This window comes from Microchirus variegatus (genome assembly GCF_963457635.1).
Source record: "Microchirus variegatus genome assembly, chromosome: 3".
Classification (NCBI taxonomy): Eukaryota; Metazoa; Chordata; class Actinopteri; order Pleuronectiformes; family Soleidae; genus Microchirus; species Microchirus variegatus.
The window spans coordinates 32,233,745-32,248,836 of record NC_139804.1 but is presented as its reverse complement, the minus strand read 5'-3'; the positions used below and the strand labels follow the sequence as shown (position 1 = coordinate 32,248,836).

Genomic DNA, 15,092 nt, shown 5'->3' with positions numbered 1-15,092 from the left:
AGGCCAGTTTGGACGACACCATTGTCTGTTCCCAATCACAGGAGACGTGCTGGTCCGTCTGACTCAATCTTATGTCATTTGAATGAGAGATGAGCAGAGGTTTGTTGAGCAGAGTGGGGACCTCAGAAGCCTTCTTTTCCCTGTGCATGTAAAACTGAAGTCGGTATAAAATTACTGTCTACATTTCATTAAAGCCTCATTGATGTCTTTGTCTGTGAAATAATTCACATTCAGCATTTTCTTCCCCCCTTCTAGCAAAAGTTATTACTTCAACTCCATCCATTGTTAGCACTCGTATGTATGTATATGTATTTATATGTATATATATCTGTATATATATCTATATATATATCTATATATATATCTATATATATAGATATATATATCTATATATATATATATAGATATATATATTGATATTTGTATGCATGTATGATATGTAATATTTCAGCTAAAAATGACAAAACTAATGTAAGATATTTTTGAGTAGTGTATTTACGTTGGCCATAATCCATAGAAATCCATGTATGTATGTGCTCAAGGTAATGGGCCGTTTCATTTTGGTCAGCTTTTAATGAAGTCATCTGCTTCTCTAATCTCTTCTGTTGCGAAATGACAGAGGAGGCTTTAGAGAACTTTAATGAGAGCCAGAGCAGCCAACAACATGTATAGCAAATACTCTCTCGTATATTACTCCCCTCGACTCTCCTGTGTATTACACGGCGCTAGCTGCATGACTTCTGATTACCTCCGTGTCGACCATAAACCATATTTGTATACTAGCAGCTATAACTTCTGGGGCAAACACCTAATATGAAACATCAGAGTGATGAAGTTAAATATTTGGTATATGTAATACCCAGTGTGTTGTCATTTTAAATGTTATTGTATTGTCTGTAATTGATCGCAACTCATTGTCCTATGCTGTGCCTTTTCTCCCCTTGTTAACAACTATGCAACAATTCCATGATACTTCCTGCCATCATCAAACTACATCTGTTTTTTATCAGGCCTGAACAATTAATCAAAATTTTATTGAAATCGCAATGAAATACTCAATTTTCGATGGAGGTGCAATATTTTTTGAAGCCAAAATGTGTGTGATAATATCCTTTTAGCTCTATGCACATCTAATTCTACAGACTGAAGAAATCATTTTAAAATATGTTTTTCAAATGAAAATGAGAATAATGATGTAAAAAGGATTGCAATTGGATATTTATTCGAAATTGTTCAGCCCTAGTTCTTATTGTTCTGATTGAGAGACGACTGGCAGCACAAATTACAAACTGACCTTTTAATTCCTTTACAGCCTTCAATGTACAGCATGTTTTTCAGTTTTTGCCTGAATAGGGATTCCCCCCCAACCATTCCCATTCCTGTCTTGTTTTTTTCTGAATGTGATTGTTTAGTAATTCCTCTCATTACCATGTTTCCCCCTGACCCAGCCTCACATCAAGGATCCCTGATACAGGCCTCAGTTTGACTTGCTGTGTTCCATCGCTCCACTTTAACCCCTGGTGGCTTATATGCTGTGAGGCAGAAAATAAAACAAGACCCTAGATACACACACACACACAGACACACACAAACACACACCCCTTCACCCTCACCGCTGTTGCTTTTCTCTCCCTCCTTGTCTCAGTTTGAGGAAACCACTGTGTGCTTCTTTGCCTCTGTTGAACATCTATCAGCTCATTAGTGTTAGTAATACACAGAGAAGTAAGTGTGATTGTGTGTGCGTTCACATAAGTAGCCTCTGCCTGCGGCGTCCTCTCAGCCTGTTGGGAGTGTGTTTATGGGTGGTGTGGTTGGGACCACTGGCTGCCCGCCTCTGTGTGTGTGTGTGTGTGTGTGTTTGTGGTTGTCTGTACACTTGCAGGACTCTAGGCTGTGTCTGGCTCTGGAAGTGGGTCTGGGGAGGTAACAGGGAATTCAAATACCGTCCTTGGAAGGTTAGGATACACTCATATTGACTTAAATCAATGAGCTGTAAGTGTGTGTTTTATTTGTGTGTGCATCAAGGGGGGGGGGGGGTAGCTGAGTTGCTAGCAGCAAGACCAGACTTGGGTGCAGCTGAAGAAGAATTCAGTGTGTGCATGCATGTGTGTGTCTGTTCGGTTTGGGTGAGGGCTTGGGGTTGTTGTTGTTTGAGAATGGGTGAAATAGGAGTGATGCCTACATGCAAAGTGTGGACAAAGCGCACACATACACAAAGAAGTCTCAGTAGACAAACACATGGACACACCAAGTAGTGCAGCTGTATTGTTTCGTGGCCCATGGCTGTTTGTAGTCATTAGTTGCTTTTTGCTCGCCGATAATGAGCTTAGACTTGGATGGAAAACAGCCCGACCATATGAACCCGATCTTCACTTGAAGGAAATCTATACATGCACACACAAGACATGAAAATTACCCAGTGTATAGTGATGCAGTAAAATACTTTTTTTTTTTTTTTTTTTTTTTTATAAATGTTGGGAGATTAAATAAAAGTCTCAAGCAATTGGGCAGTTAGTCTAGACATAGACTCATAACATCTGGCATTGTCAATGACCTTGTCAAGACCAGTAGTCCTCATTGAGACCAAAACCTTGGCGTAATGAGGCAAAAACTTATTTCTGAGGAGCTTTTTAATTTTAGTCGTAAGATTTGAATAAATTGTGGCTAGGTTGAGGTTAAGGTCAGGAACTGCTTGTGGGATATCACTTTATTTAGGCTGTTCAAATGAATGGAAGTCAATGCAAGGAGAATAGCTGGGCTAATGTGTGTGTGTGTGTCTGATAGAGAGAGAGAGAGAGAGTGTGTGTGTGTGCATGTGCTTGTGCTTGCCTGTGAGTGTGTCCAAAACGAGGGAGAAAATCTGGCCACTTTTAATCACAGCAGAGACAGCCCGGCTGAGCGATAGAGGACTGTGACAATCCACTTAGTGCGCTCTGTAATCTGTTTAACCATTTAGCGAGTTGTTAAAAGTGTGCAAACACATTAGAAGATCTGCAGGCTTTGGTGGTGCACAGGACAGTGTGCAGCTTCCCAAACTGGGTAGCAATTCAGTGTTAACACAGTGGTCTTGTGTGTGTGTGTGTGTGTGTGTGTGTGTGTGTGTGTGTGTGTGTGTGTGTTGATGTGTTTGAGAGCTGCTGTAGGCACTGAGAGAAGCCAGGCCTGGAGCGTGATGACAGAGAACAGACCTGGCCAAATAGAAGATCCACCCAATCCAATTACCCTGTTCCTCTCTTTTATTCTCTCCTCCCCTCCCCTCCCCCCTCCTCTCCTCTCCTCTTTTTACGGACCTGTCTTAGGAGGAGGTACTGATGGCAGTCCTGGCTGCTGCTGAAGTAGCTGGCTGCTCTGCTTTATGGATCAGAAGAGTACGGAAGAAGGATTATAAGCAGCAGGTTATGAGCAGCAAACATGACAGGCCAGCTCCGATTTAGGAGGGTTATGTAAATGTGCCTGTCGGCAGGATATGTTTTTCTGCCCTCAGTATTTTCTCTCTCGCTGGAAAAGCTGGGTAGTTTGGTTTTTGGGCGAAACAGAGTGGTGTTGAAGGCAGTGAGGAGAGAAGATTGTTATGGAGAATGATGTGTAAAAGAGACACACCATTAATGTTTAATTTTCTCCAGGCTCCAGTGCTGCACCAGGGGCAAGGAAAAGTGTTGACTGAAGTCTTTATGAGAAAGGCTGAGAGTGAGAATACATTACAGAGAAAGAGATGTTCCTTTTTGGAGACACTAGACAAAGTAACAGAGAGAAGATGAAGGAAGACGGGACCAAGAGCAGGGGACAGTTTTCAGTTAGTAGAGCGCAGTCTGTCATGTGTTTGGCCTCTGCTGCTCTGAGACAGAAATACAGCTCTGCAGGTCTTGCCTAATGGCATTGATCATTACAAGAATACCTCAGTCAGATGGGCTAAGCAGGATTCCAGACGTTCGGTTAAGTACCATGACTCAGTTGTGGAAGGAAATATTGCCTGAGCATATGATAATCAATCTCCATGGAGAGTATACAATCAGCAACCATTTTCCTCCTATTGCACAGAAATCAGATTAAACAATAGTTATACGTGCAATGCAATGTGTATGCGTGAACATGATGACTGAAGACTTTCTTTGAGTCGGTGCCATCTGATCCTCTTTCTCCACTTGTCTAGCTTCAAACTTCCCTCTGATTCTGAAATATCTGACCTCATCACGAAAGCCAAGCTGTTTACTTGCAAGTCTAGCCTAGTCTAGTCTAGTCTAGTCTGAAAGCTTCCATTCATTCTTTGATCCCCCCTAGTAACTGCCTTTTTTATTCACCCTTCACCTCTGGTATTGTTCCTTCATCTCTCAAATCAGCAGCAGTTACATCGACACATAAGAAACCTGGCAAAGACCCTAATCACCATTGGTATATCAGACACACCCCTGGATTAGTTTATCTTCTATTTCTCTGTCCCCACTCAGTTTATTCAAGTAAAAACATTCACATCCCACCCATCCCCAAAACATTCACATCCCACCCATCCCCCATCTCCTCTGGTGTTCCCCAAGGCTCTATCCTTGGGCCTCTGTTGTTTATTACGTACCGCCTCCCTCTTTGGCCACATATTCTGTAAAATACACCATTCATTCACCATTCAGTTCACCAAAACCACTTCCTCAGTCCGTCCCTCACCCCAAACACTACTGCTATTCTGGTTCAAACCCTGCTCACATCTCACCTCGACTATCGCAACTCCCTTTTGTTTGGTTTACCTGATAAATCGTAAACTGCCAGCTGGTCAAAAACTCTGCCGCCTGCATCTTTACTAAACCCCCCCTCCATGAGTCATATAATACCTGTCCTGCAGCAACTCCACTGGCTCCTGTCAAATTCTGTGTTACACGATGTATAAGCTCCATCTCCTCACATTTAAGGTCATTAACAACCTCGCTGCTCAGTACCTCGCCAATCTCCCCCACATCAGCACACCCACCCGTACACTCGGGTCGTCTTCTTCCACACAGTCATACCCCCAACCACTCATCTGACCACCATGTGGTTGAGAGCCTGCAGCTTCTCGGCCCCACACCTCTGGAACATCAGAAACTCAGATTCCCTCGGGCACCTTAAAATCATAGCTCAAAACTCACCTCCTCACACAGGCATATTCTATTTTTATAGGTTATTTGTCTGTATTACTGTTTCATTTCTAGTATTTTGTTGTTGTATTTCAATTACTTCGTAGCCACGCTGTTCATATTTGACAGTGTGGAGCCAGGAGAAAGTCATATGAAGCCCTGCTGCTTCCTCCCTTCATGTGGTCTGACACTTTTTCAGCAGAAATGTAGCTCTTAGGGCCAGTGTTTAATTTAGTTGTACTCGCGTCTCTCTCACTCTTGCTCCTCGTCATTTACGTCATGTTCTCTTGGCTCCGTCTTCTCTAGTGGAGTTATTTGACCGTGTGTCTTACTAATTTTGAGTTTCAGCGATATGGTATAAGCCACCTTCAACAACAGCACCATGTCACAATAACAAAAAAAGAATGATTCGTTTTTATTTGCCACTACCAACTTATTAAGTCTTGCACTTTGTTTCCCCTCACTATCTATTTCAGTATCATTCATTCTGAGTGATCATCATTCAATATTACACTATCATTCAGCCTTTCTGTTCTCCTGCCTCTGCGTCTTTGCCTCTTTATGCCCCAGCTGAGTGCATGGAAACTCTGTACAGTTATGTATACATATCTCGGGCAGTGCTGTCTAATCAGCAGAGTGAAATAATTCACTTCCTTTTCTTTATGTACACACTCATCCATGCAAACCGACTGAAATCTGTCAGTGCTGGGCTCTGTGTGGGGGGGGGAGAAAAAAAAAAGTTTTTAGAAGGAAATGGTCTTTCACAGAATGAGAAAGAGAACAAATCTTTGCGTTATATTTCCAAGTACATTAATCAGAGTGAATAGTGCTATTGGACCCAATGTTATGGCAAGCAGCTTTTTTTGCAGGTATACACAAGCCACAATTACTGAATGCTGAGTGTGTGTTTGGACAAGTGGAGAAGTTTCTGTGTGTGGTCACGTTACGATGTTGGCATCACTGAATGAATGCAATGACTAATTATTTTTGTCTCAAATCTTATTTCTTAGTTTTGTAAATTATGCCCCTCGCAAAAAAATTGCCTGAATATAATTATCTGTATATTATTTATTTTATCTGTAAGTGTTTGAATTTAAACAAAACACATTCAAATAAATATGGTCTTTGACGTTTCTGACACATTTTGTTTGGGACTGAAAAAAATAGTGATGAGTTTTGACAGCCACCCTCATTGTTTGGTTGAAGGGATTAGTGTCAGGCCTTCAGAGTTGTTTGCAAGGTGTCAAAGTCTCAGTCCGAGGCACCTGTGTGTGTGCGTATTGTCCTTTAACTGTGGTCTTTGGATAATTTGTATTAGTGTGAGACTTGGGTTAACTTTTCTTTGTACCACTTTTCCTTGAAGTCAACAGACTCACACACAGGCTTGATATCTTTCCCTGTAGGCCAGATTTCAGAGTGCTTGGGGCCATGTTGTTTTGTCTTCTGATGGACAGGCACAAAGAGAGAGAAAAAGCGAGACTTACCCTGGCCAGTGATTACGCCAGTTTGATACCACTGACATGGAGGTGGTGGGCGGGGGGTGCGGGGGCCGTGGGGGTTCAGTGCACGGAGAGAAGTGAAAAAGGCACGGTAGAAAACGTTGTGTAGATGACATGAATAACAATGTACGCGGCGTGTCTCCCTGGACCCTGATAACCCGCAGACCAGAGCCTCGTGCCTGTGACAGGCTGGCCTTTGTGGCCATTTTATCCCGCCTGTACACTTGCAAGGTAGAGCCGGGATAATCGCACCTAATCTAATTAACGCTAAAGAGGGCCATGACTGAGGCTGGCCAGGAGCAGACTGGGCATGTGACACACACACACACACACACACACACACACACACACACACACACACACACACACACACACACACACACACACACACACACACACACACACTCACACCCCCCCCCCCCACACACACACACACGCACCAACAGACACAGCTCAGCAGCAAAAGCCTGTTTGCATCAGAAAAATAAGGTTGTCATATTGATTATGCAGATGAGGCACTAACTGCCTCTTGGCCAGCCGCGTACAGCTGACACAGGCTGAAGAGAGGGATACAGGCAGAGGAAGAGAGGATTAGCTCTGTTTAATTTTTTACCTTTTTGCATGGACCACTTTTAGGTTCAGAGCAGCTTTGTCCTCACTTAGTAAGGTTCAGGCTGGACAATCATTTAATAGCAGTGTTTCTGTTTCTTACAAGTGTTTTTTTTAGTCCATGGAGACATTAAAAACCACAACAAAGTGGCTTGTTTAACTTTGACTCAGGAGCAAAAGTCATTCTTAAACTATATCTGACATTTATGGTGATAATTATCAATATTGTCTGATTTAAAAACCTTCATTTTGGCCATATCACCCAGCCTGAGTTGGGGCTGATGGTGGACTTAGGAAAATGTTTGCAAGAGGAAGACTTTGTATTATATTATATTGTTAACTAGCCGATGTTGCCTTTCCATATAAGTTATCCTATTAGTAACAAACAGGAATTGCATTTTTGAAGTTGTGCGCTCGATATGTTCAGCTGTGTGCTGCTTTGACACATGGTAGAAAGTAGAAAAGATTTCCACAGCTACAGATGTGTATTGGCTGTTAAGAACTGCATAATGTGGTTAGGCCTAAATAAAGAGTGAACAGTCCAAAACTCAAACTTAACAAGTCCAAAACTTGGGCTGTAAATCCTCATGTGTGGAACCAGTGGATCCGATAAACTATCTAATTGTTACCCATGTTTGAATGCATGCATGAAAGTGGTGCTGATACATGGCTCGTATGTGCAAATACATTGCTTCCTGTATAATGTGTCAACACTTGTCTTCAGGTGTGTGTTGTGTGTGCAGAAAGCCTGCAGGCAGATTGCTATTTCCCCCTCTGCCCCTATAGAAAGGCCCGCGTATTCTCTGGATGAGGGTGTGATGTACAATTGAAGGGCAGGATTGAAACTGATTACCTTGTTAACTCCTGGCACCCACTGGCAGCTTGAAATAGACCTGAGAGCCAGGGCCTGATTTGCAAATGAATTACCTCTCGCCCGGCCCTCCCCTTCTCCTCCCCTCCTCTTTCTCGTTCTTTTTTTTTTGTCCATTCTGTGCCAAGATCATCTTTTTATATTGTGCCATGACAGATGCTGTGCTGGGCTGCCATTGTTCCCCATCAGTTTTTTTTCTGGGGCTGCAAGGAAAGCCAAAAAGATTTCCACATGTGATTTTAACACAAGCGTCCCCCTTTGCCTTATAGCCCAGTGCTTTATTCTTTGTGTACCAGTACTGCAATCTACAGAGTTTTGGAGCAGGCGGAAATGTTGAAGAGTGTCATTGTCTCCATCTCAATAATGGAGAGGTATTTCTCTGATTAGGAAAGCTTCTAATTGGGAGCTATGAAAAGGACCGCTGGCTATTGAAGAAACCGTGGGGAAATTGATTGCTCTGCGTGTCTCCCCTTTTGCTTTTTCTCTTTCTGTCTTTGTCCCGCTCTGCCTCTATGTAACACTAAAAAGAAGTCAATTTTCTTCAAAACTTGGCCCCAGGATTTAATTCCGTTCAGTACCGAGTTAGTGCATATAGGCAGAGAAGAGACAGATATGGGCCGTCCTCAGGGAGACACGCTCAGTCTGTGATGTTTTTCCTGTGTTTAAATACCTGTTTGAGTGTATGAGTGAATGGTTTTCCTGGCTCAAAATTAATTAAAGAGGGGTCCATCATAGCTATAACTCACATTTGTGCCATTTTTTATTTGTATACTTTGTGACAGCAGAAAGTTTTCACATTTTTCACATTGTAGATTTTCAGCAGAGTTTTTTAATACTTTACATAACCTGAACAATATCTGACTTCACAACTTTACTTTAAGTAGAACAATGGTGGTTCTTCACTTTGTAAGACCATGTTATTTCAACAGTAACTCATGCAGCATTACACTTTATAGTTGGTAATTTAGTATATTTATTATTGTCACGTAATATCTTATGTGCATTTAGTTTGACTCGTCCATGTCAATGTCTCTGATGTGGGCCACGTGTGAACAGGTGTGTGATAAAGTGTGTGTGCGTGCGTAAAACGTGAAAAACTTCAGCTTCATCCTTTTTTATTATTCCTCCTTTTCTGACTTTTTTATTGACTGCACTTAACCCTCCCTCACTGACAACATAAAGTGCAGAATCTGTTAGCCCCATTTTTAATGGACTGCATGTCTGTGCCATTTTGGGATTATGCCTAAGTATGGCCCCCTTAACTGGAGAGAGGGGCAGATTGTGTATGTGTGTGTGTGTGTGTGTGTATTCACATGCCGAATTACATAGAAAGCATAGACGCATAAGTCTGTGTTTAGTTCCCCTCTGTGTTGTGCACGGAAGAGTGACAGCCCCTGACTTACCTCCATTATCCCTTTCTGTGTGTGTGTGTGTGCGTGCACGTCGTCTCTCCAAATCTCCTCATAGCTGCATAAAACCCTGAAAGGTAGCTCTGATAGTACACACACAAAAAAAATATAATTTAAATTTCAATTGGCAGCCCTGTTAAAAAGGAGCTATGGAGATGGCAATCAGGCCTGTAGGAGAGCAGACATCCCTGTATTATGTGTGTGTGTGTGCGTACCAACCACCCCTCAACTGCTTAATATCAAGCGTTTGCCTTCTATTAGTTAAACAGGCAGATGTCTCTGATGTGGACTGTGTGTGTGTGTGTGTGTGTATTAGTGCCGTTGTGTGTTCCGTGAGCGAGTGTGAGTGTGTGCTTGCTCGCTCGGGCGTCCCCATCACATTGACTCTTTAATAAATATGCCTGCCATTCTATCAAACAACATGTGAATGCTCAGTGACACGCTTGACAAGGCATGCAACTGTGGAATAATGGAACACACACACACACACACACTCAGTCTCTCTTAGAAATGTCTGTATCAGAGTATTACAGTGTCTTCCCTCTGATGTCTTTCTTTTCTGCTCCTCTCCTCAGTATCTGTGACAAATATCATGTCGAGGTCTGAGAAGATGTTGAAGGTGTTTTTATTATTATTATTATTATTCCCTTAAAATGGGATGAACTTTTTAAGAAGAAAATAACATGTAAATTTTTTATTATTATTTCCCCGCAGTTAAGAGGTTATATGTTGTCCAACATAGGTTAATTAGTGTCTGCTCCTAATTTTGCCTGATTTAATCAGGCTGATTTCATCAAACTTGACTGTGTGCTACTTTGACACTTGGACTTGCCGGTGTTAACTTGTGCAACACATGTTGGTGGCTTTTAAGCACATGAAGCCTGCAGTTGTTTGTCTAAATGTGCAAATATTTCTGGGGCTTATGCTTTAAGCACCACATCACTTTAGTACTAAATGTGGTTATTGTGTATACCTGTTTTGGGGGTCAAATTTTAGTTCAAAGCTATTAAAAGATGAATTGTTAATGCTAATTCCAAAAAAGTAATACTTATAGCATCATTCTAATTGACCTGTAAGCCTGCTGTGGTCACTCATGCGGGACAGCTAGTGAAGTAAATATGACCAGAGCCTATCAATAAAAACCTGATAATATGTGGTAAACATTGTCAATGGTGGATTGTGAAAGGGTTAAAGCTTCTGCACACAGGACAGCAGGGCCAGAGAGGTAATGCATGGCTGATGAGTGCTGGGCTAATGGGCAGCTCTGTCAGCTGGAAATCAAATGACTGCCTCTGCATTTTAAGTCCCTCTGTCGCCTCCATTGACTGACTAAAGATATTCATCTCAGCCGTGTCAAAGGGGTGCGAGGGGGGGGTGGGGGGCTCAAGTTAAGAGAGGGTGGGGAAGAAGAGAGAGGATGAGGGAAACGGAGGGCAGGGCATCTTAGAAGGAACCCGACGACCTAATGCAATTATCAGAAACTTCACCACAAATGACAACGCATCGGGTGCTGGCTCTGTAATTAATTGTCTGCTAGCAGGAGCACAGAGGTTTGAGAGGGTGAGTGTGTGTCGCGGTGAGGGAGAGAGTGCAGAGACAGAGAGACAGGCGCGTGATTGGTGGAGGGCAAAATGACAGGTGAGGAGGAGGGAGATGAGGTAAGATGAAGCAACAGTTTAAAGATCCGTGTTGGAGAGCAAAAGACATGGGGAAACATAGCAAGTGACGGAGGCAGAGAGAATTAAGGAGGAGACAATGTGAGGGGGGGAAAAATGTGATTGAAGTTGATAAAAGGAGGAGGAGGAGGAGAAAAAAGAGCTGGAATGGGCGCAGACAGTGTGATGGATCCAGTGATTATGTCAAATTGGTCGGTATTGACCTTGCTCTGTGTAACACTCATACTTGTTTGTCCAATTTTACTTAATTAACCTCAGAGAATAATTGCGGTTTCCTGGAAAAGCAGTGCATTACTTTGTCTCTGTCCTTCACTTGTCTTTCTGTCAGACTCGCTGACCCTCTGGCTTCTAACTATTTCAAAAGGGCAGTCTTCCACACACAAAATAGTGCAAGGATGTAGCATTAAGAGGGATTACAATATTTTATACGTGCTAGTTTTTTTGTTTGTTTGCAATTGTATTGGTCCTGCCCTTCATTCTACATGGGAACTGATAATACAAATGTATTAAACCACTTTCCCTTTATAGTCATTTTACACTTGTTTCCTGAAAACCAAGTAAAAGTACTGTTCTCAGTCGAAATGCAAGCCTGACCCAGTCGCTTTACCGCTCCAAAATGTGCCATACTGTACCAAATTGAACTATACCATGATGTAAACACACACATTATTAAATCATTAATATGTCATTGACCTGACATCATGAGATGATATTAAAAAATGTGGACATCTGAACAGATTTCTTTAACATCACAACTTTGACTCTTCACAGTTTACACTTAATCCCGTGAGTGAAACATGCCATGAACATATTCTGTATTTGAGAATGCAAAAGTCCACAAAAGTACTGTTAAGTCAAATCTTTGGACAATGCATGATGTGGACATTCATCTGCTGTTGTAAAATGCCTCTGACCCAGACAATCTGCTGCTGAGTTCATCATATGTGAACTGGTGGTTATGGAGTTTGCATGTTCTCCCCGTGTGTGCGTGGGTTTTCTCCAGGTTCTCTGCTTTCCTCCCACAGTCCAAAAACATGCAGATTTGGAGATTAGAATTGACCTTACATGTGAGTTGATGGTTGTTTGTATCCATGTGGGCCCTGTGATGGACTGGTGGTGACCTGTCCCGGGTGTACCCCGCCTTTCACCCTCAGCACCCCCCCCCCCCCCCCCCCCCGTGACCCTCATGTGGAGGATAAATCAGTAGAAGAATGCACGAATGAATGAATGTAGTGCAAGGTTAATTTCTTCATTTAAGATAAACTAAGATGTGTGACATCATTAACACGCCCTCTCGACACGTCACCCCTGCTTCATTCCTTCGTCACACCCTCTCCCTCAGTCCCCTCATTGCTCCGTCTCTCCTGCTGTGTCAGGGCTATAATGTGCTCGTATGGTTGTAGTAAGCAGGCCACAGTGTCTTCTGAGGCCTTGTGCTACACCGCCATTACTATCTGGCCTGCCTCCACTACAAATTGGATGAACAGGCACTGACACATTTTCAATATTATTACATTAAACCAAGTGGATTTTGATTGATAACCTAATATTGGCCTAATGCAAAACATCAATCATGGCAAGTATATTAATTATTTAATATTGTGGCGTAATTCAGAAATCGATGCTGCCTCTGAGTTTGAAGGCCCAGAGTACCGAGAGAGGGAGGGAAAGAGAGATAAGGAGAAGAGGAAAGCGGTGTCCCTGAAGACCTCAGCAGATTACATGATGTTTTGAAAAGAGATGAGGATGTAAAATAGTGTGTGTGTGTGCGCTTGCTTGTGTGTGTGTGTGTGTGTGTGAGCCAAATGTGTCTAATGGATAGAGAGCGATCCCTTTGGCCCTGGTGTGGACAGCGCTGGACAGCTTGCCCTTGATGAAGTCAGGACAGTAGATGAAAGAGTGCAAGATTAAATGCAGCTGAAGAGCTTAATAAAGGTCGAATCACAAAAAGAAAAGACACAAAAAAAAGGTGGTTATGGTGGGGAGCGCGGGGGTGAAGAGGAAAAGCTAAGAGAAAAGAGTGGAGGAGTAGGAGGGATCGTGCGCGCCGCGTCTCCCCTGTGTTAGATTGTTTCTCGCTAATTGCGCTTCATTAGCGGATTACACACACTGTCACCACGGTTACAAATGTCTTGCTGTCTGGTTGCCGGGCGCCCATCATGTATAATGAATGTGGCGGGGTGTTTGTCAGAATGTAATGTAATTACAGCTAGATGAAGTTTGCCTTAAGTGGTTGACTTGTCTGCACGTGGCTCACTGATGGAGCGCAGAACAAACAAGCAAACATCCTTCTTCGCTTTTAGAACTGTTTCTTCTTCTTCTTTATGTAATGTTTCTCCTGCTAACGGTTGTTGTGAAATAAAATTATCTGAATTATAGGGCAATGGCTTAGTTTTGTGGTCACATTAGGCATGGCTTGATGGATGGATAGAGGAGGAGGAGGAGGGGGGGGCTGGAGGATGGGATGGATTAGACAGTATGTAATTTTAGAGATGGTGTAGATTTACACTGTGATGCTGCTGGCTGCATTAGCAACTGCCTGTCGATAAGCTTTCTTTCCTCTCAACACACACACACACACATAGAGAGTGATACGCCATGGCCAGGGTGGAGTTGTCAGTAATGGGGGCCAGAGTTGGATGGGGAGTGGGGGGAGTGGGGGGGGGGGGGGGGGGGGGGGGGAGTGCTGGGACCGGGGACGGGGGCTGTTTGTGTTCTCTTGATCTTTTGATTTCCACTGCTGCAAATTTTAAATGTGCCAAAATTGCATCTATTATTTACTGCCAATTTGCTCTTTTTAAAACCGACTGCTCCCCCCCCCCCTCCTCCTCCCCTTTCCTCCTCCTCCCCCTCCACTTCCTCGGCTCACCATTCTGCTGTCTCTACCCTGATAATCATACATACTCATATTTTCGTATTAATTCACGGATAATAAGCTCCCACTTCTTTCTTTGTTGTCAGAAATTAATATTATGGCGGTCGACAGCGTAGCGGCGATATTAGCTGTGTGGTGTTGATGCAAACACACGCAGCGCATGGGTCTGAAAGGTTAACAATCTCATCATTCCTTATTATGTGTTTTATTTCCCCCTTTTGATCAGAAAAAGTCTTTTTGATGTCATCAAGATTTCACCATTTCAATTTAGTGTACTCTAAATAGCTAGAGCCACAATGGTTATTCAGTTAATCATTTAACATTCATCTGCAACTGTTTGGTTAAATGTTGTCAAATTGTTTCAAAAATTTAAATCTATTTTTTTTTTTATGTAAGAACAGTTCTGGCATCAGAAACTATGCATTAAGTGATTAAAACAACTAGTAGATTGAAATCATGTTTAATTGCAGCCTTAGTGTCAGATTTATCCACAGGTAACAATCCAGGTAAATGTGTTAAAAATATTCAGACTGTACTACAGAAATATGTTCCTCTGTCTCATGTGTCTTCTCCGTGTGTGTGTGTCTTTTTCTATTTTTTTTTTCCCTAAATGACGTCTTGTGTTGGCCCTTCTTTATTTACAGTGGGGGAAATGTGTTGTTGTGTTGCAGGGATGCCGGGAACATCAAAGGCAGATTAGAACATCTGGTAAGTTCTATTCCACTCTACACTCCCCCTCCCTCCCCCCCTTTTTGTCCGCCACATGTACACACAGACACACACACACACACATGTGCATATAAACACATGCACACTCACTCACACACTTTGATATCTGCATTCCTAATGTAACCTCCGGAATTGGAGCTGAATACTCACAGCTAACAGAGAGAACAGGGATAGAGGGGAGGGTTGCGTCTCCCCCAGGGCCTGCTCTGACTTTTCTATTTCTATCAGTGTTTCACTCATCCCCAGTTTTACACAGGTTGTCCACTCTGTTTAGCAATTGTTTGTTTTTTGTTTTTTGTTAATCTTTGCTCTACTTTTCACC

The 15,092-nt window shown here is 42.7% G+C and overlaps 1 protein-coding gene across 1 annotated transcript in view; it reads left to right on the top strand.

Annotated features, from left to right (window-relative positions):
- rsrc1 (arginine/serine-rich coiled-coil 1) overlaps positions 1–15,092 on the top strand; it is a 131,293-nt gene that overhangs the window by 26,017 nt on the left and 90,184 nt on the right. Inside the window, exon 5 of the mRNA XM_083886059.1 lies at positions 14,713–14,749. Within this exon, the coding sequence (XP_083742185.1) occupies positions 14,713–14,749 (37 nt within the window). The remainder of the gene's footprint in view (positions 1–14,712; positions 14,750–15,092) is intronic.